This window comes from Bos indicus, chromosome 1 (assembly GCF_029378745.1).
Source record: "Bos indicus isolate NIAB-ARS_2022 breed Sahiwal x Tharparkar chromosome 1, NIAB-ARS_B.indTharparkar_mat_pri_1.0, whole genome shotgun sequence".
NCBI lineage: Eukaryota > Metazoa > Chordata > Mammalia > Artiodactyla > Bovidae > Bos > Bos indicus.
The window spans coordinates 151875866-151897753 of NC_091760.1; the positions used below are offsets into that span (position 1 = coordinate 151875866).

General features: G+C 46.4%; 2 protein-coding genes across 5 annotated transcripts in view; one reads left to right on the forward strand and one right to left on the reverse strand.

The window, feature by feature from the left end:
• Positions 1 to 8048, forward strand: part of PIK3R4 (phosphoinositide-3-kinase regulatory subunit 4) — a 78689-nt gene extending 70641 nt beyond the window's left edge. For 2 of the 4 annotated variants that reach the window (XM_019964295.2, XM_070796975.1), the window contains 6 exons: positions 9 to 220; positions 1775 to 1906; positions 5592 to 5692; positions 6270 to 6358; positions 6660 to 6768; positions 7478 to 8048. In XM_019964295.2, the coding sequence (XP_019819854.2) occupies positions 9 to 220; positions 1775 to 1906; positions 5592 to 5692; positions 6270 to 6358; positions 6660 to 6768; positions 7478 to 7648 (814 nt within the window). In that variant the 3' untranslated portion in view covers positions 7649 to 8048. Of the gene's footprint in view, positions 1 to 8; positions 221 to 1774; positions 1907 to 5591; positions 5693 to 6269; positions 6359 to 6659; positions 6769 to 7477 lie in introns of those variants that run through there. The other 2 variants (XM_070796968.1, XR_011568735.1) reach the window with 2 other exon arrangements.
• Positions 8049 to 9522: 1474 nt separating this feature from the next.
• The window catches only part of LOC109563454 (collagen alpha-6(VI) chain-like), a 177985-nt gene continuing 165619 nt past the window's right edge, over positions 9523 to 21888 (reverse strand). The window contains exons 36-37 of the mRNA XM_070796948.1: positions 19012 to 19108; positions 9523 to 11365 (exon numbers count right to left, since the gene is read on the reverse strand). Of these exons, the coding sequence (XP_070653049.1) occupies positions 11146 to 11365; positions 19012 to 19108 (317 nt within the window). The 3' untranslated portion in view covers positions 9523 to 11145. The remainder of the gene's footprint in view (positions 11366 to 19011; positions 19109 to 21888) is intronic.

A 21888-nucleotide genomic window follows, 5' to 3' on the forward strand; every position in this document is an offset into this window, starting at 1 on the left:
TCTCCTAGAGTCCTAGACCAGAAGGAGGACGGCTGCGTGGTGGACCTGCATCACTTCAGCTCCGGGGCGCAGTCCGTGCTGGCCTACGCCACTGTGAATGGTGCTCTGGTGGGCTGGGACCTGCGCTCCTCCAGCAACGCCTGGACGCTGAGGCACGATCTCAAGGCAGGCCTCATCACCTCCTTTGCCGTGGACATCCACCAGTGCTGGCTCTGCATCGGTAGGGAGCTGCCTTTCAGGTCCTCGCCTGGGTCTGGATGCTGCTGTCAGGCGTGCCTCTTAAGAAAGCTCTTTTCCTTTGTCTTCATTGCTAATTTTCCCCTATGTTCTTTTTTCCCCCCTATAATTATTATAATACTTACATTTCAATTTTTTCATTAAAAAACAAATTTGAAAGAGTGAGGTCAATATTCAGCACGTGTAACAATTTACTCTGTCCCTTCGTTTTTAAACGCACCCCTACAGTGGTCAGATTTGCTGGCATTTTCTTACTCTGCCAGGGAAGCAACAGGCTGGGTTTACGGGATGAGGACATTTGAATTTGAGCAGCTCGGTTTTAAATCCCGGTAGCCACAGGCAAGCTGCTTCACCCTTCTGGTCTTACTGTTCTCGTCTTTAGATGGGCCCATTCCCTCCAAGGGCAGCTTTGAGGATTTAATGAGGTGAAAGGCTCCAGCACAGGAGGAGAGCCAAACAGTGGCCGCTGGCCTTGTGACCCCTTCCCCCACCTTTCCTTGCTGAAGAGCACCCTGTGACCTTGCTTCTCTCCTGTTTTAGTTTCACTGGCCCCCCTCCCCCTGCCAGGCTTTGAACCTGCCCCTTTAGAAGGTACTGGAGCTTATTCATTGTCACTCGACACTCTTTCAGAAGAATTAGACTCTGCTACGCTTGAATATTAGTTTCTGTTCAGTAGATTCCTGTCTTGAATTTGCGGCATTATCAGCCCTTTATTTTATATGGTTTGTGTGAAGTGCATTATTTTTTGCCTTTTGCGAGACTAAGCTGCCCTGGCACAGGAAGATGTGCCAGGCTTGGAAAAGTAGCTGTCACACGCGCCACAAGGTTAGTGAGTTGCCCCGGTGGCTCTCATGCAGCCCCACCAGCTCTGAGGGGCCTGCAGAGGGGCCAGAAGACGGAGGGGCCCGCTGTCCCTTTGGTCTTTTCCCACCCCCGTCTCCACTGGACCTGGAGACCAGCCTTGGCATTAGAGTGCACGTTATTCTTCGAGTTGGGTGGCATTCTCTCTGTGTGGTTTCAGATGTCGTGGGCACACATGCAGGCAGTCACCCCAGTGTCTGCTGTGCTCAGACAGCCATGCCTGTCTCCAGAAGGTTTCAGAGAAAAGGGCACATGGCAGAGATTGAGCTCTGAGGACGGCTGCAGAGCTGCTGCTGCTTGAGGGCTGACTGAGATTACCGAGCGCTAGTAAACCACTTCTGGTTACTTAAGGCAGTCTGAATGTTTTGCTTTATCAGATTCATGTCTTCTCTAGGCCTTCTGGGTTTTTCCCACGGGTGCCTTCGGCAGTTAGTAAGTGTCAGTCATTAACGAGTTATTCATTCTTGCTTCACACTTGCTAGGTTTGTGGTAGCACTGTGCTACTACTCTGTACCTTTGGGCTAAAGGTGCTGTTGGGAACTGAGGAGTGGGGCGGGCAGCTTCCCGGAAGTAAAGCCTCTTTCCTAAGTGACCAGCCAGGTTGAACGTAATGTCAGCGGGAATCCGCACTGATGCCGAGCCTGCGGCAGTCACGTCCGCGCTTCTCCCCTCGCAGGCACGAGCAGCGGCACCATGGCCTGCTGGGACATGCGCTTCCAGCTGCCCATCTCCAGTCACTGCCACCCGTCGCGGGCCCGCGTCCGGCGCCTCTCCATGCACCCGCTCTACCAGTCCTGGGTGATCGCAGGTAGGAGGCAGGCGGGCTGGTGGGGCCGGGGCAGACGACCCTGCTGCCCAGGTTCATGACCTTAAGAGTTTTTACCTGTGAGCCAAATGCTGGCTTTTGTGGTCAGTTCTGATTCCGTGGAAGTTCCTGCCACGGATATCTCAGTGTCGTTTCTCATTTATTGTCTTTTGTGAAGTCTCATCAGTCACACCACCACCGTCCATTCCTGTCCACCACCGCTTCCTTCCCGTTGTCGTCTTTCTCCTGTGTTCCCTGTTTTTAGTTGCCATCATCTTCCTGGAAATCTGAGCTGGAAGCCTGAGGTCATCCCTCTTAGCTGCCATTTCTGTTGCATTTCTTGAAGCCTCCCTCCCCTTCTCTTATTGGGTGTTCAGATTTCCTTGTATAGATTCTTAGGCAAGACACTTGGGCAGCTCTTTGAAATTCATTTTTCCCAACTGTAAAATGTGGCTAAAAAACTTGTCTAGCAGAGTTGGAAGAATGTGAGGTAACACATGTCATGCATACGGTCTGGTACACAGCGAGTGCCAGATAAGCGGTGGCGCTTACCGTCTGTGTTTCCTCCTGGTCTCTTGTCTCCAGGCCCCCGCCCCCTCCTCTCCTCGTGCCCCCTCCATTCCCCCGCCCCCTCCTCTCCTCGCACCCCCTCCATTCCCCCGCCCCCTCCCCCTCACGCCCCCTCCATCCCCCCGCCCCCTCCCCCTCACGCCCCCTCCATCCCCCCGCCCCCTCCCCCTCACGCCCCCTCCATTCCCCCGCCCCCTCCCCCTCACGCCCCCTCCATTCCCCCGCCCCTCCTCTCCTCGCACCCCCTCCATTCCCCCGCCCCCTCCCCCTCACGCCCCCTCCATTCCCCCGCCCCCTCCTCTCCTCGCGCCCCCTCCATTCCTCCGCCCCCTCCTCTCCTCGTGCCCCCTCCATCCCCCCGCCCCCTCCCCCTCACGCCCCCTCCATTCCCCCGCCCCCTCCCCCTCACGCCCCCTCCATTCCCCCGCCCCTCCTCTCCTCGCGCCCCCTCCATTCCCGCGCCCCCTCCATTCCCCCGCCCCTCCTCTCCATGACGCCTGCTGTCACGGTCACTCACGCTGCCTCCTCCCATGGCCATGACACATCCTGCGTCTTACAGGACTTGGTGCTTGCTTGGTTGATCATTTCCTCTCTCTGAAACACTTTACTTGTTTGATATTGAGGACGTCACTCTCTTGGTTCGTTGATTTATTTGCTATTTTTTCCCATTTTCCTACTTTTAATCTGTGGCCAGCCCGAGGGCTCAGTCTTGGTCCTTCTGTGCTGTCTCCCTGTGTGAGCACATCCAGTCCCAGGCAAAACAGTACCAAATTTATTCATGTTTTTATATCTACCTATTTAAAATCTTCCCTAAAAGCTGTGGTACACACAATGGAATACTACACAGCTATAAAAAGGAACACATTTGTCACTTCTAATGAGGTGGGTAAACCTGAAGCCTATTATACGGAGCGAGTAAGTGAGAAAGACAAAGACAAATACTGTCTATTAACCCACGGATATGGAATTTAGAACACGGTGCTGATATCCTCCATGCAGGGCAGCAGAGGAGACGCAGACGCAAAGGACAGACGTTTGGACTCTGGGAGAAGGCGAGGGTGGGATGATTCGAGAGAATAGCATTGAAACATGTGTATCACCATGTGTGAAACAGACGGCAGGGCAGGTTCCATGCATGAAGCAGAGCCTCAGAGCCGGTGCTCTGGGACCACCCAGAGGGATGGGGTGGGAGGGGGGTTCGGGATCAGGACACACATGTATGCTGTTTGGCAGAGGCCGTCACAATATTGTGGAGTAGTTATTCTCCAATTAAAATAAATTAATTAAAAAATTAAAGACAGTTAAGAACAGAAGTGCTTTGTCACTCACAAAGAGAAAATTACTCTGTAATACTGATCTTTGAAGATTTGCTTCAGCACCTCAGCCTCCCTGTGTATTGAGAAGGGCATAGGTTTCTAAAGACATGGAAACTGATGCAAAGGAAAGCAGTTAGTGAACTGCTTATCTGCATATCTGCTCATTTTGTTGGTCTTCTACTTTTCAAGTTCAGTTTGGCTCATTATTTTTTGAAGGGTGACAACTTAGTCAACAAAGATTGTTCAACATTAGTACCTAAGATTATATCACTCCTGTTAAATCTCAACATCATTTTTAATAATAAAAGTCTAATAATTAGAAAATAAAATCTTCCCTAAGATGTCTGACAGCCAGCTGAAACTTGACCTGCCCAAGCCGGACCCTTGGTCTCCTGTCCACCCGCCCCCCACCCACTGCCGCCTCCCCCCAGACAAGCTCGCTCCACCTGCAGTATCGTCCCAGGAAATGGCAGCTGACTCAGCTTGAAGCTCCTGAGGAACCCTGACATCGTCCTTGGTTTCTTTTCCCTTTCTCTTCCCACTTCGCATCCATCAGCCAGCTCTGTGTGTCCTGCCTTAAAGTGTGTCCAGAGCCGACCCCCTTGTACTGTTCCCACCACCGTCCCCTCACCCAGATGACAGCGTGTCGTGTTCCTATTAATGAGTCGCTCCTCCTAGCCTGTTCTTTCTTCTGCTCCATACCTGCCAGTGCCTCCCACGGAACAGCCCAGCTCATCCCCATGGCCTGGAGGCTCTATGGGCCCTGTTCCTGCTTCCTCACGACCCTCTTGGCCAGTCCCAGCAGGAATCAGATGGCATGCCCAGAGTAGGGTCATTTGAGGAGGATGTACCATCCAGGGACTGTTTCCAAAGGTGCACTGAAACGGTTCCAGCCACAGGGGCTTTCTGAACTTTTCCTTGAGCTAGGGCAGATTCCTGCTTTAGGGCCTCTGCGTTTTTGTGAGATTGTTGTCACCACTAGGGTGTGAGTTCTGTGAAAAGGAATTTTCTTTTTTTTTTTTTGCATTATTTGTCCTCTCTTCCTCAGGACCTAGGACAGAGACTGGCTCACAGTAAACATAGTCAGTTCAGTAAACATTAGTGAAGAAGTGAAGGCTGGGGTATTGTCACTCCTCAGAACACTGCTCAAAAGTACTTTCGAGAAAGCCCTTCTTAGGCGTGCAGGGACTGTTCCCCAGCTCAAAAGTACTTTCGAGAAAGCCCCTCCTAGGCCTGCAGGGACCGTTCCCCAGCATCTCCCTCTGCCCTTCCTTGCGCTCTCCCCATCACAGACGTGCCCCAGTCAGACCATGACACTCGGACACGGGTGTGTGTGCTTTGCTCCTTCCATCCTGTCTGCCCCCCGTGATTCGCGTGTCCCCTGTGTCTATCCCAGTGACACACTCCTCAAAGCGGCCTCCATCTCGCCCACCGGATGTGACCTTTCCTTCTTGAGTGCACGTGGACTTTTGCATTCTCTCTTCTGTGCTCATTGTCTTACGCTTTGTATTTTTTTCTTTCCTGCTAGACTGTAGGTTTCTTGAGGGCAGAATCTGCTTTCCACCTGACATTTCTCTACACTCAGCTCGACACCAGTAAAATACTGACCAGTAGGTTAGCAGAAACATTACTCTTTTGCACTTCAGTGTGGAGGCAGGGTCACAGCATGACTTAAAGTGTCCGTGAGCATTTCCTACAGGATGGGGAGCAAATGGAAATGTGTGCAGGCTAACTTCCTCTGCCAGGACGTGGACTCGCTGAGCGGAGCCCTCGTCCGAGTAACACTGGCCTGTCTCCCTCAGCTGTCCAGGGCAACAACGAGGTGTCCATGTGGGACATGGAGACAGGCGACCGAAGGTTCACGCTCTGGGCCAGCAGTGCTCCCCCGCTGTCCGAGTTACAGGTAAGGCCATCTCCCACATCCCCAGCTCGGCTGGGCATCTCTGCCAGCCGTGGTCCTTGTTGGGCTTTGGGGTTGTGCCTTAAGCTTGGGTTTTTACTAAGTAAGTGTTAAGCGGGCTTTGCTGCCCTCTGCTTTCCAGTTCCCCAAGTCTGCTTCTGTGGGTGTTCTAGCTCCCAGCCCCATAAGGTGTGTGATGTTTCTTTGGAACCCAATAGAATCTGGGTTAATTAGAAAAGGAAAGATTAAAGCTTAGATCATTAGAAAAATGGAACGTGACCCTGTCATACATAACTTTTTAAAGCTGCTTTGTTGGGGCAGAGGGTAGGAAAGTTTTTTCTCTCCTTTAGTTGTGATCCTTCTCATTCCAAATGGAAAGTTTTAGGAAGCTGAGGAGGCTTTGCTGCTTCATTCAGGGTGATACAGAACAAATGTATTTTAAATTCCCAAAGAAAGATTTAAGACATAAGTGATCTGTCTCTGGTCTCTTCAGTTAACTGCTAATAGCTGACTTATCTCTAGAAATGGCTGCATCCTTTATGGGCGACATTTGACTCTCTATTTCTTTACTTCCTTTAAGCCTTCTTCTCACAGTGTCCACGGGCTCTACTGTAGTCCTGCGGATGGGAACCCCATCCTGCTAACAGCCGGCTCAGACATGAAAATAAGGTACAGTAAAGAGACTTCATATTCAGCACTTGAAAGGAGAAGGGCAGTTAAATGTGTGTGAATACCGTGGTTACCACAAGGTGGTGTTTACTGCAGATACCAGCAGTGGGATGATGTTGGCAGTCATCCACACCCTGCAGGGACAGCTGTTAATACTTCATTTGTAACTGATTTTAGGCTCTTCTAGAAAATCTCTATTTCAAACACAGAAGAGGACACACCAGCGTTGACGAGTGTCAGTCAGTGATCAGCCATCCCTTGTCTCCTGCGACACAATGACCCCTTCTCTCCTCCTCCGCAGGTTTTGGGACCTGGCCTACCCAGAGAGGTCCTACATCGTCGCGGGGAGCGCGGGCTCCCCGTCCGTGTCCTACTACAGGAAGGTCATTGAAGGCACTGAAGTTGTCCAGGTATCAGCGTTCCTTGCTTTCCTGTCAACTCTTGTAGGAACAAAAACAGCTGACATAAATATCATAAATGGCTTTGCCCAAGAGTGGCAGTATTTCTTTGAATTTAAAAAAATTTTATTTTCTCTTGACTTTTCTGTATTTTTAAAATCGAGTTTACTAAGGTAGAATAAACATAGAAAGTGCACATATAATTACATGAGCCAAAGTAAGCACTTTGAACACTTGCCGGGTCCTTTATAAAAACTCCGTGCCTTTATCATCTTCCTTCCGCAAATGAGAAAGTTGAGCACATCGAGGTTGAGTCGCTCATCTCAGGTCAGCCGGCTTGTAAGCGGCAGTGCGGGGACTCACGAGTGGCAGCGAGCTTCGGGAGGGCTGGAGCGTCTGACACATACGTGTGTCCAAGCCCCGGTCGTCGCTGCCTCTCAGTTCTTCCCCTTTGTTCTTTGAAGCTGACAGAGGTAGCACTCACAGGTTATCAGCCTGTCTGTAAGTTTCCATGTCTGTAAGTGGTGCTTATGGAGTCCAGGGACTGGACACCTAGACCCTCACTTTGGACTCCCCTGCAGTGCCTCTGTGAAGCGTGGCTCCTTCGAACCAGCGCCAGCCTAAACAAAGAGCAGTGCTCCTTAGAAGCAGGGGTGCGGACAGGCGGCAGGATGTGCTCCCGCCTTTGACTGTGGCCTTCTTGCTTTTAACCACCACACAGGAGATTCAGAACAAGCAGAAGGTGGGACCGAGTGACGACGGCCCACGGAGGGGCCCGGAATCCCTGCCTGTGGGCCACCACGATATCATCACGGACGTCGCCACCTTCCAGACCACGCAGGGCTTCATCGTGACCGCCTCTAGGGACGGCATTGTTAAGGTTTGGAAGTGAAGCCCGGGAGATGTGTGTAATTTGCAAAAACACAGCAATACCCTGTGACTCAAGAAAAAGTGTTTTTAGAGAACAGAGTGAGTGCAGATCCCTTTGCTTAGTTTTCAGAATCATGGCTATTATTTCATGATTAAACAGATCCCATGCAAGGTGGCTAAGGAACTTGCTGGCATCCTTGTGTGTGTCTCAGCTGGAATTAGCTAGACAGCAGTATCTGGCGCTTTTCTTACTGTATATATCACAGAGATAAGGAATTTAAAATGACTTACACGATCTCAATTTACTTTGTATTAAAGACAGTTGAAAGTTTGTTGTAAGCTATTACAATGTAAATGCATTTTTCTTTTGCTATTAAAAATGCTATTCAAACCAGCCAATAAACTGTAGTCAAGCATCTTAAGAGGGTTTTGTCTGTTTTTGTTGGTGTTTTTAACGATAAACGTGGGCAGAATAACCTTCAGCGGTGTGTGGACCCGTGTCACAGGCACTCCTGTGGCATTCGTCCTGCTCCGGCCCATCTTTCCTCCCTTGTGTTTGAGAGCCATCCTTCTTAGATGTTCAACCCTGGAGACTTGATCTCCTGTGCGTCAGCTCCAGAGAAATGTGTCTCTTCTTGGTCATCATGACTGTTTTTTTATAGTTTCTACTATAAATTCTGAAACTTGGCCCATCAACTTGCTTTTATCCAGTGTGCATTATTTATTAAATGCACGAAGAGAGAAAAATAAAAAGATTAAGCTGTTAAAAACATGCCAAAATCTATATTTTCAAGAGTCCAAAATTTGGTCTTCCCCACTAAAATGAACCCTTCAAATTTATCGATCACTGTTAGCACAGGAACTTCTCCATCCACATCTCACTGTCCATCCACTTGCCGAAGGGTTTATGGTGTTCAGAAATATTTTGATTTGAAATTAGCGTGAGTCTGTAAAACCAAGTTGAACAGATAACCTGAGTCCAGGGAAAATACTTGTTTAAGAAGTATGCCAAAAATTTCCCTTTCTGTAATTATGTACCTAACTTAGTGCAGGGCACGGGGTTCAGTGCCCTTGGTGTTGAGACACGAGAACAGTGACGCAGTCGGGCAGCCCCGTCAGGTCAGGACTGGGCCGGGCGCCAGCGGATCGCCCAAACTTGCAGGTTTCACGTGGGCACTGCCACGTTGCAGAGCCTGTTTCCCTTAAGCTCTGCTGAGACCACATGGGCAGAGTTTCTAGCTACTAAGTCAGGTTTAGAGTCTGAAGAGGTTGGGGGAAGTTTTTGAGACATCAGCTTAGGCTGAAAAGGGGCCTCAAGCCTGGAGCCGTTAGCTAAGCCACAAAGGGACAGACTTGGAGATCCCGAGGGGACAGATGGAGCCACCGCCCGTTTCTCCCCGTCTTCTTCGACTTACTCTCCCCACTTAAATAACACTCCACCCCCCACTGCTTTAAAAAAGGCCCTTTGGTTGAATCGTTTCTGAGTGTTACCGCCTGCTGCCACAGTAAGTTTGCATCTCTTTTGGACATCCATAGGTTTGTTTTTTAATACATTTGACTCATATTCAGTGCAGAGATAATAGAAGAAATTGTCCTTTATAGTCAGTTAATTTGATTTTCTATATCAAGAGCATTGCTGCTTATTTTGTGTGATTCTTGGTTTAAAAAGGTTTTTATTTAATTTATAGTTTGTGGTACTTGCCCTTTTAAGAGAAAGAGAGAAATCACGGAAAAATGCTAATATTAGGGATTAATATTTTTTAAAGGAACTTAATATTTACATTATGTTTTCAGACCCCTTACTAACTAATGATTAAAAATATGCTGCAAAATGCTAAAAGAATCTCAAATCACCAACAGGATATTTGTTTGGCGTACTTACCAATACAGAGAGGCTAGACAAATAATATTTTAATAGTATTTCCAACAATAAACAACAAGGAATTTTTGCTTAATCCAAAGCTAACCAGGAAAATCCCTTTTATTCAAATACCTCTTACATATTGCTCATCAATTTCCAGTACTTGAATTTTTCCTGAACCCCTAAGCACCATTTAGGATACACAAAGAAGGCCAATGTGCTGTATTCTTCTCTGTTACCTGAGTGTGGATACAATGGTTTAACTCCTTGCTCTTTGGAGACATTGGGAGCCGTTTCTGTGGAGTTGCCTGGGGAAGGATGGCAGGCGTGATCTGGAGCAAACACTGCAGATGGCTCTTCCCCAGGTTTTGTGAGCAGAGGCATAAAGAGGAGAGTCGGGATCCCTGCTGGTCTTGGTGTCCGTAGCCGTGTGCTTCACCCACCTCTGCAGGGCTCCCCTCTCCCCGGAGACCACGGCCATCTACGCGGCCAGGCTCCTGTGACCGGCTGTGGAGCAAGCTCTGAGAACTTGACTTTATGTCTAAATTGAGTACTGCTCCTTCAGTGTTTAGTTGATTAAAAATTCGGTGTGTGCTCTGGATGGGAGTGAGAAGAAAGAGCCACCCGAGATGCACTTTGAAGGCCTTGCCTGCTGGCACTCACAGGGATCTCTTCTTGCATTTCCCCTGCCCACGCCCCCATAAGAATTTGTAGATGAGGACAAGGACACCTTTGTCTTTTCCAAACTCAGTGTGCACTTAAGCCCTGTTTAGATCTCTGCCTGTCCTCTTTGGTGCTGCTCACGATTAACAGGAGCTACCTGGCCGGCCACGCAGAGCTTCACCCACGACGTGCTCGGTCTTTACTGTTCTTGCCTGAGCGTACGCAGGTTAGTTAATAATAATGATGATGACAGTAATGGGAAAGCAGAAAAGTACTATCAAAATACTGCTTATGTTCTGAGCAAATATGAGTTGATTTTCAGCGAGTTTAAACAGGATTGGGAGCTGGGGAAGTTCACCTCTGTTTCTGTCCAAGCCAAGAATACACAAGGTGGAGGAAGTCTTCGAGCACAAGCCCATCGGAGGTCCAGTCAGTCCCGGCAGACAGAGGTGGGTTGAAACAGAATCGTGTGGGAGGTCAGATTTTCAAAGTTAGGCATACAAATAGCATTGCTTTCTAGGGTTGATGCTGAGATCTTCCAAAACATGAACCTTTGGCTAAGTAGATGAGAGCTCATCAGTCCTAAGCTGAGAAGCAAGGGCTCGGCCTGTAGAAGGTGGACTAGACGCAGAAATGCAGTTTGAAAAGCATGAGCGCTGGCCCGTGTGCACACATGCATACGTGATGCAACATTTATCTTCACATCGAATCTCCATGAGACCTCACAACACTCCTCTTATTCTTCTGTCTTTTGATGATAACAGTTCTTGAACATACCCGTCTCTGAGTGCTAGAATTATCAGGAATGGTCAAATAAATGCACAAGATATATCTTACTGCCAATGAGTGCAAGGGGTCAAGTTGCACGGTGCCCCACCACCTGTGGCATGTTCAGACTGGGCCTCGGATGCAGGGAGAAATGCAAGTAAAGTTGCCCGACGTCGTGACTGTGAATGCAGTTGTCTGAGCCCAGAGTCTGACCACGCTCCCTGAGGTTACACTCTCGGAGCGCCTCGTTTAGCATGTTGTTTGGGAGCTGCTTTTATCACCCTTTTTCCATTTTCGAAGACGTGGAATATGTTTCTGGTAAAATTTTGAACGGTACCATCTCTGCCGCCTCTTGCTATTCTTGAAAAGTAATTTTTGTATTGAAAGAACTTCGCCTTCTGCAATGCAGCTTCTTTAAGGGTAGCTCTGTGTGGCCCAGGAACAACGCTACACAGAGAGACAACATAGGAGATAAATATTACCCTGTCAGCTGGAGTGGACTCAGCATTAACCTGTCTTCCTAATGGTTGTGGACCCATTCTTTGCTTTATCCTTCTTCAGGGTAAGTGCACTGAGATGATTCAATGGGGGATGAATAAGACACCTTGTCAAAGTGCCCAAAAGTATAACTTTCACAGCAACGTTTCTTTTTCGTGGAGCATGTTCTACCCAGAACTTCATATGATTGGCTCCTGTTCACCCAGATTTTGGTTCGAGTGGTACCTCGTTAGAGACCACCGTATGTACAGGTGTCCCTGCCCCAGACACTCAGCGCTACATGCTCTTACTTTTTTCCTAACTTAACAACTATCTGAGTTTTTACTCCTAAACTTCTTTGTGATTTCCCCACCCTCCCACCACCCCAGACGGAAAGTGTCATGAAGCCATATCTGGTCACTATAGTTACCCCAGGAAACCAGAGGCGTGCTTAGCACACGTTAGCTGTCAGTACTGATCCAGTGAAAGCGTGGATGTCCTCTTCCTTCCCCCTTCTTTCCTCCTGTTTCCCTCCCACCCATCCATCATCCATCCATCCAAAGGTTCACGCTCTAATGAAAGCACTGTGTTAGGTACAGTGGGGGATGCAGACGTAGCGCCCAGTCTGGCAGCCACGCCGGTGTTTGTTTGGGAGTCAAGAGTAATCCAACAAAAAAGTGGAGCTAGGGTCAGACCTGGAGAGGCCCTGAATGCCAGACCGGCAAGTCGGGGAAGTCAGAAGCCGAGTGCTGCTGACCACAAGTCCTAGCCTGTCCCATCGAGCTTTCTGTGCTGGTGGAAAGGTCCCCTGGGCTGCACTGGCCGGGCAGCCGCTGCCCCGTGTGCAATCAAGCACTTGAAATGTGGGTAGTGTGAAGAGGAAGTGAATTTTTAGATTTTTTTAGTTGAAAGCTGGTGGCAACAGAAGTGGACAGCACGGACAGGGAGCTGTTTCCGACCTTATCTTACAGGGAGGCCGTGGAAAGAGCCGTGGGTCCTGAAACACTCTTGTATTCTAGGTCCTCTAGTTATTAGCTGAGCAGCCCACTCAACTAGAGGGATCCTTGTTTCTTCAGGTGGAAAGTCAGAATACAAACCACCAGTGCTGTGAGAGACAAAGCCCCAAGGTGTCAGCTTCTCAGACATGAGTATGGGGCTCGTGGGAGGCAGAGCTGAGTCTACAACCGGATTCTTCTGAGAGTAAGAGTCCTGTGTTACTTCCGTGAAACTAGGTTTTTACCCAGGAAACTACGGAGGACTCTCAGGATATTTGGAATAAGAAAGTGAAAGGATGAACGTCATGCTGTCAGAAGACCTGGATGCACGGGTGCAGGGCTGCAGGAGGGCAGGTTGCCAGGGGCAGAAGTTAGGAAGCTATGAACTCTTCATGAGTACTTTTAAATTAAAAATGAGAGGGGCCTGGTGGCATAGGTCACTGTGTTTTGATTGCGGAAGAGTCATACGTGAGAACTGCAGAATGTTGAGACCAGGAGGACAGCGGCAGCCACTCACCACATCCACCATAGTCCCTTCCTCTGCATCTGGATTTTTCTGCTTTGTCCAGCTGTCAATCCGATCTCTCTCACAAAAGCATCATGATTTAGAAAATGAGTAAGTAAAGGCCGTAAAAAGAAGTGAAAGTTATCTTGCTGCCCCCTTTCTCTCTCTCACACACTCACGTTTTCTTCTTTGGTCTGTAGTGAGGGTTGCGGGTAAGGGAGATATCAGACCAACAGATAAGTCCTGTAACACAGACCCCGAGGCCACTGCACCTCGTGTACAGCATGTCTGGGCTTCTGTCGTGCTCTCATGAATGTGCTATGTTGATTAACAAGCTCCTTCAGTCACCAAGAATGGCAGCCCTGGTGCAATTCCAGGGCAAATGCGATTTCTGCACACCTTCCCCTCTTGTGCTTTTCTCTATATTTTCTTGTTAAAGTGAAAGTGAAAGTCGCTCAGTCACGTCCGACTCTTTGCAAGCCCATGGACTATATGGTCCGTGGAATTCTCCAGGCCAGACACTGGAGTAGGTAGCCTTTCCCTTCTCCAGGGGATCTTCCTAACCCAGGGATCAAACCCAGGTCTCCTGCATTGCAGGCAGATTCTTTACCAGCTGAGCCACAGGGGAAGCCCAAGAATACTGGAGTGGGTAGCCTATCCCTTCTCCAGCGGATCTTCCTGACCCAGGAATCAAACCGGGGTCTCCTGCATCGCAGGCGGATTCTTTACCAACTGAGCTATCAGAGAAGCCCCATTTTCTTGTTAACTTCCAGACTAAATGTTATGAACTCAAATCCTCCAAAGTGGTAACTGTCTATATGCACAAACCATGGCCCCGCGATAGTGAGGGGACATTCTCTCAGGCCTGGGACACACGGCTGAGTTTACCTTGCCTGCACTGCTTTCTCTCGTCCAGCCTCACGCTCTCCCTTTGTATTCGATCCTTTTTGCAGCAAATTTAGCTGTCTTTGTCTTCCTCCTCCCTCTTTGTTAAGAAAAAGTTAAATTCCTTCTACAGCATTGTGATATTACTTTCCCCCCTCGAGTATTTTTAATACTTAATAGGGTTGGTCATAATAAACACTGTATCTCTGAATCTTCCATCTTTTCCATTGTGTCATATATGGAGTGTATAATTGGTTAAGCGCTCAGTAAGAATGATTTGATTATTCCAGGAATCATAGAGACTTGCTGATTTTCTTCCTCTCATTCTGTGTCGTTCGGATCCTTTGTTGATGGGTAATTTAAACAGCATGTAGTCAAGATGAAGAAACAGGAATGAAATACTGTCCATTCATTTTGCAGTTGTGCCCAGCTCCAGTAAAACTTGGGAAAGAAAAATGGGTGGGGCTAGTTGCAGATTTCATTCCCCTGTGATCACAGATTCCTTCAACTATGCAGACGACCAGGAATCAGTCAAGCTGCATTTATTACTTGACTGGATGTGGTGGCGTGGAAAATGCAGACAAGATGGCTTTTATTTCAAGAATTCTTTTCATCTCACACATTTTGTGCATCTAGAAAACACATGTTGGAAATTAGAATTACAATAGATGTGTATTTACATGGCACTGGTAACTGTGCCTATTTTAACAGTTCAGTTGTTTTGGTTCTGGCCTGCCATCGCTTCTAAGTCTGGCAGGGGTGCTTGCCTGCCGAGATGAATAGGCAGGTGGCTTTCGGTCTTTTATTGTCTGAGTGGATGTAGGTGCTTATGTAGAGGCTGCCCTGCAATCTCTCCCTCATGGGCATCTGTTTCCTTGGTTGCTTGTGATTTGGTTCAATGTTTTTTTTTTCCCCTTTGGAGAAGTACCAGCTTCTGTCTGTATTTCTCAGAATCTGACAGTGGAATGACCTACTTCTCATGCAAGTCATTCTGAGGACAAAGGAAGTCATCCTGGTGGCCAGGCCTCTTGCTGCCAGGCATTCTTGTCTCCCTCAGTTGCGTGTGCCCAGTTCTTGAAAGGCTCCGGCAGGGAGTTTCAGAAGCAGCCGTGTGGCTTGTTACCTTTTATTACGGCCTTTGATGACAGGACACGCCTGGGGAGTCTTGGCTGAACACACTGTCAGGGAATCACCGACGGCAGTGTGGATTTGTCTCCTCCATATGCCCCTGCGTTTCCTGGCATCTCACCCTTCCAGGTATGCAGGAGAATCCGAGCAGGGGATGACAGAGGGCGAGATGGTTGGATGGTATCACCGACTCGATGGACATGAGTTTGAGCAAGCTCTGGGAGTTGGTGATGGACAGGGAGGCCTGGCATGCTGCAGTCCATGGGGTCACACAGAGTCGGACACGACTGAGCGGCTGAACTGAACTGAGTACATCTTAAGGCAAAGTGCAGAAGCAGGAGGATATGCAGGGTGGGAAGGTTTTCCAAAAATGTCTTTAATTTTGATAGGCTGGCTCCCGCATGTGCCTTGCAGTTATCTATAATATATGAAGCCTGATGCACATGCAAACTCGAGGGCCCTTTCCACACTGACAGACACCGCAGCAGGGGGAGCCCTGCCCCTCCCGAACTGACTGCCCCGGCTTATGGAACCTGACTTCAGAAGCGCTTGCTGCTGGACAGTTCCCCTGCCTCCCAGCAAGGTGAGCAGCCTCCAGGCAGAGGCTTCTTGCGGCTTCTGGAGCCGGGTCGGAAGGGCTCTCCGGCCCGTCACCGCACAGGGATGCACCCTCTATGGAGCCGGGTCGGGAGGGCTCTCCGGCCCATCACCACACAGAGACGCACCCTCCACACATCCAGAGAAGCCGCACTCGGAGGCGTCTGCCTCAACCTCAGACTGGGCACTCTGACTTCAGCTGTACGTGGGGAACGTGTGTGTTAGTACAGTGTGATTCACACTGAAAAGAGACACTCTCCTAACTGCTTGATTTCAATTATTTCTAATTTAAAAAATAAGTAATATTTGTACATGCAAAGGATATGATCTATGTGTATATTATTGTTTTAAAATAACTAACTTTTGCCTTTGTTGCTGGCAATTTTTTAAATTAAGATTTTTTAAAAAGTATGTTCTAATCTCATTCCATTCTTTGAGTATTTCTGTTTTTGTCCTATAACACTTTAAAATTTTTTTTAATTATTTTTAATTACATTTTTACATCTTTAAAAAAATTGAAGTATAGTTAATTTACAATGTTGTGTTAGTTTCTGTTTTTTTATTGAAGTATTTTTTTACTGAAGTATTTTTAAAGTTTTTAATTGAAATATAGTTGATTTACAATGTTGTGTTAATTTCTGGCATAGAGCAAAGTGATTTAGTTACACACACACACACATATATATATACACATTCTTTTTTAAATATTCAATATAATATTTAAATAATATTCCTTTCCATTATGAATATCATAGGGTATTAAATGGGCTTCCCTGTGGCTCACTGGTAAAGAATCCACCTGCAGTGTGGGAGACCTGGGTTCAGTTCCTGGGTTGGGAAGATCCCCTAGAGAAGGGAAAGGCTACCCACTCGAGTATTCTGGCCTGGAGAATTCCATGGACTGTATAGTCCATGGGGTTGCAAAGAGTCAGACACGACTGAGCAACTTTAACTGAATATAGTTCTTTGTGCTATATGGTAGAATCTTGTTATTTAATTTTTTTTTGGTATATATTTTCTATTACATCTTAAGAGCAATGTCTAGCTCATTAGCTTTTAGAGTTTAAAAGATTCCCTAACATACCATGGAAAAGTGTATGGAGATTCCTCAAAAAATTAAAAATAGAACTGTCACATGATCCAGCAATTGTACTTTTGGGTATTTTCCTGAAGAAGATGAAAACACTAATTTGAAAAGATGTATGTATGTTCACTGCAGCACTATTTACGATACCCAAGATATGGAAGCAACCTAAGTGTCCATCTATAGATGAATGGATAAAGATATGGAATTTATACACAATGTTATATTACTCAGCCATGAAAAGAGAGAAATTTTGCCATTTGTACATGGGTGGACCTAGAGAGTATTATGCTAAGTGTAATATGTCAGACGGAGAAAGGCAAAGGCCATATGATTTCACTTACATGTGGAATCTAAAAAGCAAAGCAAATGAACAAAAAACCCAGAAACAGATTCATCAACATGAAGTGGTGGTTAGTAGACAGGAGGGCGAGTGGGAGGATGGGCAAAGCAGGTGAGGAGGGCTCAGAGGCACAAACTCCTCTAGTTACAGAATAAAGAAGTCATGGGGATGCAACATACCGAAATGGGATATAGTCAATAATATGGTTATAATTTTAAGTGGTGATGGAGAAGAGCTAGACTTGTCATGGTGATCATCTAGTAATGTACACAAATGTTGAATCACTGTGTTGCATACCCGAAACTAATATAACATTGTTTGTAAAGACATTCCCCTAACACGAGAATTGGAACTATGAACTTTGCTGAAATATGAATTCTGAAGCAAGCATCCCACAAATTTTGGCATGTAGTATTTTGATTATTATGTAGTTCTAACAATATTTCTAAGTTTTATTATGAATTTTTTCATTAGTTATTTAGAAATGTGATTTTGATTTAAAAGCATATGGACTGTGAAGATATTGCATGTATGAATTTCTAACTTGATTGTGATCAATTTGGACTGTATGAAGCCAGTTCTTAGAGATTTGTTGATAGTTGCTTTATAAATAAAACTGCACAATAGACATCTGTACACTCTCTACCCTGATGGAGAGTCATTAACATTCCATTTAAGAAGTTCAGAAGAATGTCTCATTTTTCTGTGCAGAATTCTATATGAGTCTACTCAAGCTTGTTACTTATGATTAAATCACTTTAATTTTTGTCTGCTTGACCCAACTATTCAAACTGATGTACTAAAATCTCCAGCTCTGATGATATTTTAATAGCAACTACTCCTTTTTCAATTTTCACTTTGTATATTTCAGTATTACTTTATGAAAGTGTTATAATCACTTAGTCGTGTCTCACTCTGCAACCCCATGGACTGTAGCCCACCAGGCTCCTCCATCCGTGGGATTTTCCAGGCAAGAGTACTGGAATGGGTTGCCATTTCTCCAAATGTCATTAATAGAGGCTTTTTTTTTTCCTGCTCTAGGATGCAACCACCCCACCGGGCCATTTTGTCTGTGGTCTCTCCCATCCTAGGACATTACCCCACAGCCTCTGCTGTTCGTGACGTTGACACCTAGAAAGAAGACAGGCCTGCTGTTTTGAAGGACCGTCCACATTCTGGAATTGTCCGGTGGTTTCCTCATTATTTGAGTTGGGTCAAAGCTCTCCCTCCAGAATCCCACATTTGATACTGTGTCTCCCCTGCCTCCCCTCAGGAGATACATAGTATCAGATCCTGGTCACAGTAGGTGTGGCCAGACCTCAGCAGGAAAGGCTACCATCCCTTGTTTGTAATTAGTAAGTGTGGGAAGGCTTCTCTGGGGCTGGGTTTAGCATTCCTTGATTCTTGCCTGACTCAGTTATTACAGCAGGGATTACAAGCTCCTGGTTTTCTCATTCTACCACTTCTTCATTTATTAGCTAGCATACTTGTATAAGAAAATAACATTTCCTCCCCTCCTTTCTTTTTGGGTCTCTACATAGAGCTGTGGATTTTTAAAATTCAGTGCTGTAATCCACGATCATCATTATTCTTTCTGATGTTCAAATAGTCCAAAATCCTGCCAGTGGTAAACCCTTTCAAGACAACTCATTTGCCCTTGTGACATGACTGTTATTATTATTATTATTTTGCTACTTTCTTGCTTTCTGGCATAATGAATATTCCAGGCTCACCTTGTACTTTCCCTGTTACAGCCTAGGATTAGTTGTTTCTGGAAGAAACCCTGATTCCTTTCAATGGAAATGATACGTAGAAACCAAGATCTGGTTATTTGGTCTGCTCATTGCCACTGGGGGGTCCCTTTGGTTGTTTTAGTTCAACAATTAGATTTTCTGTTTTAAAAAACTCTGTTTTCAGATCAACCTGGTGTTTTTTTATTATCTCTTGTTCCCTCAACTTATGTCTTATTATCACATAGTGATATATTTTGTCCAAATAGCATAGAGGAAGAGGGAGAAAAGAAGGAGGGGAAGAGGGTGGCACATTCATTGTTCGAGTAAATACCAAGCAGGTTTATACCTTCGCACAAACTGGAGTGGGTGCTGCTGCGGCTCCGTAGAGCTGAGTCTGTTGCACTTTGCTTTGATATTTATTGGTGGATATTTGTTGATTGCACCTAGGAAGAAAAAGAAAATCTGTGAGGAGACTCTTATTCACAGCAATGAACATGACCGCAATCTGCTTTGCGTGCAAAGCATCACATCACTGTACTCAACACCCATGAAAGAAAGACACCAACTAGGGTGGCCACGTGAGATGAAAGCAGATTTCTCATGGAGTCTCTAAACTAGGCTGAGAAAAGTCACGACGGCCAAATGTATAAGTAGAGAATTCAACTTACTTTTCAGTAAGATGCTCTTAGCTCCCAAAGTCCATTGAACATTAGAGGAGAAATCATGAGCCCATCCTAAAAGTCTGGCCTCTAACTGACCTGAACTAATCAGAATAGTTATTTTTTATTTGCTCCTTTGAAATGCCAAATTGCAAAGGGAAAAGGATATTCCTTTTATGTTCTCTGCATCATTAACAGCAACAGTAACTGTGGTCCATTTTGGGTTTAATTCATTATGATTCATTTCATCTGAAATATATTATTTTTTCATAATACTAAAGCATGCTTATTCCAATACCATTTAAAACATTAAAAAGCCTTTTTTTGATGAGAAACTTTAAAATTGCACTATTTATTTCCTTGAAGCCTTTAATTTAATTGTATGTTAAACATGATTAAACCTCTTCCTGGTGATCTTGGGTCCCCGTAGTTACAAGTTGGTCCTGGACTGTGACCCAGCACCATCTCCTGAGCTGCTGTTGCAGACTGAGCTGTGTGCTTCTAGACTGAACGGCCCAGACTGGGGTGTTTCCTTTATGCGCATCTGATTTTTCGTTATCTGTCTTCACTCTAAGTATCAGCAATAGCTTTTGTCAGTAGTAGTTTTGCTTAGAAAATATGTTTATTCTGTGAATTGTGTCTGGTAGCCAATTCTGTCACAGTAGCGGGATAAACAGGAGTTACTTAGGGAGCTGGATGGGCATGCCTGGGAGGGTTGGGACCAGATCTACTTTGGTCCCTTCTTGATACCCCGTCCCTCAACAGTCAGTGGCTCAAAGTAGGTACCTAATGTGCCGTGTGCCTATTTGCTCAGTCGTGTCTGACTCTTTGTGACCCCGTGGACTGGAGCCTGTCCTCTGTCCATGGGAGTTTTCAGGCAAGCATACTGGAGTTGGTTGCCATTTCTGCCTCTGGGGGATCTTCTCAACCCAGGGATTGAACCCACATATCCTGCATCTCCTGCATTGGCAGGTGGATTCTCTACCCCTGAGCCACCTGAGAAGCCCCTACATATGTGTTAATATTGAAGAGGTGCGTGTGGGTCTGGGGGCCTGCTCTGAATGGAGGATGTGGGATTGAATATGATTATGTCAAAGTCATAGTTTGGCCATCTAATGCGAAGAACTGACTCTTTGGAAACGACCCTGATAACGGCAGAATTGAAGGCAGGAGGAGAAGGAGACAATAGAGGATGAGATGGTCGGATGGCATCACCAAATCAATGGACATGAGTTTGAGCAAGCTCCGGGAGTTGATGATGGACAGGGAGGCCTGACCTGCTACAGTCCATGGGGTCACTAAGAGTCAGACACGACTGAGCAGCTAAACTGAATGTCAAAATCTTTTCAACTTTTTGTACTTTGAAAGCTATAGTTTAAATGTTGGAGATTTCTAGGAGAAGGAAATGGCAACCCACTCCAGTGTTCTTGCCTGGAGAATCCCATGGATGGGGGAGCATGGTGGGTTGCCGTCTATGGGGTTGCGCAGAATCGGACACGACTGAAGCAACTTAGCAGCAGTAGCAGCAGTGACTGTATAACATCCAGCTGAAGACTAGCAGGGGAGTACTCTTTCTGCCCCCTTCTGATGCCTATGTCAGAAGCTTTCTCTATCTCCTTTATACTTTAATAAAACTTTATTACACACACAAAAAAATAAATGTTGGAGATTTCTAGATACTTTTTAGAAAAATGGTGTCATGACTATAGTTTTTCACAAGCACTTTATATATTTCTCACCCACCCCAAGTAATTCTTCTTAAAGCATCTCCTCCCCTTTCCCTGGGTGGTGATTTATCTAATCATATAGTTTGACTCATTACCATGAAACACCACTAAGAATTTTGTGGGGCCAGGGAAGTAAATTCCATCTTAACCTCCTTTCAACTTTTTGCCTTATAAGGAGTGTTTCTTGACAAATTTCTCAGTCTTTCAAGGTGTTTTCTGTTCTGCTTTTCCATGAAAATGGGTTTATTTGGGATCAGCAGACACTTGTAATTCAGGGTCTGGAACATTGCAAGCCACAAGCAAAAGGTTCGTCTAGTCAAGGCTATGGTTTTTCCTGTGGTCATGTATGGATGTGAGAGTTGGACTGTGAAGAAGGCTGAGCACCGAAGAATTGATGCTTTTGAACTGTGGTGTTGGAGAAGACTCTTGAGAGTCCCTTGGACTGCAAGGAGATGCAACCAGTCCATTCTGAAGGAGATCAGCCCTGGGATTTCTTTGGAAGGAATGATGCTAAAGCTGAAACTCCAGTACTTTGGCCACCTCATGCGAAGTGTTGACTCATTGGAAAAGACTCTGATGCTGGGAGGGATTGGGGGCAGGAGGAGAAGGGGATGACGGAGGATGAGATGGCTGGATGGCATCACTGCCTCGATGGACATGAATCTGAGTGAACTCCAGGAGTTGGTGATGGACAGGGAGGCCTGGCGTGCTGCGATTCATGGGGTCGCAAAGAGTCGGACACGACTGAGCGACTGATCTGATCTGATCTGATCTGAAGGACAGGAGAACACGTTTGCAGAGAGGAGAAGGAAGGAGGGGGAGGGGAATGCTAATAAA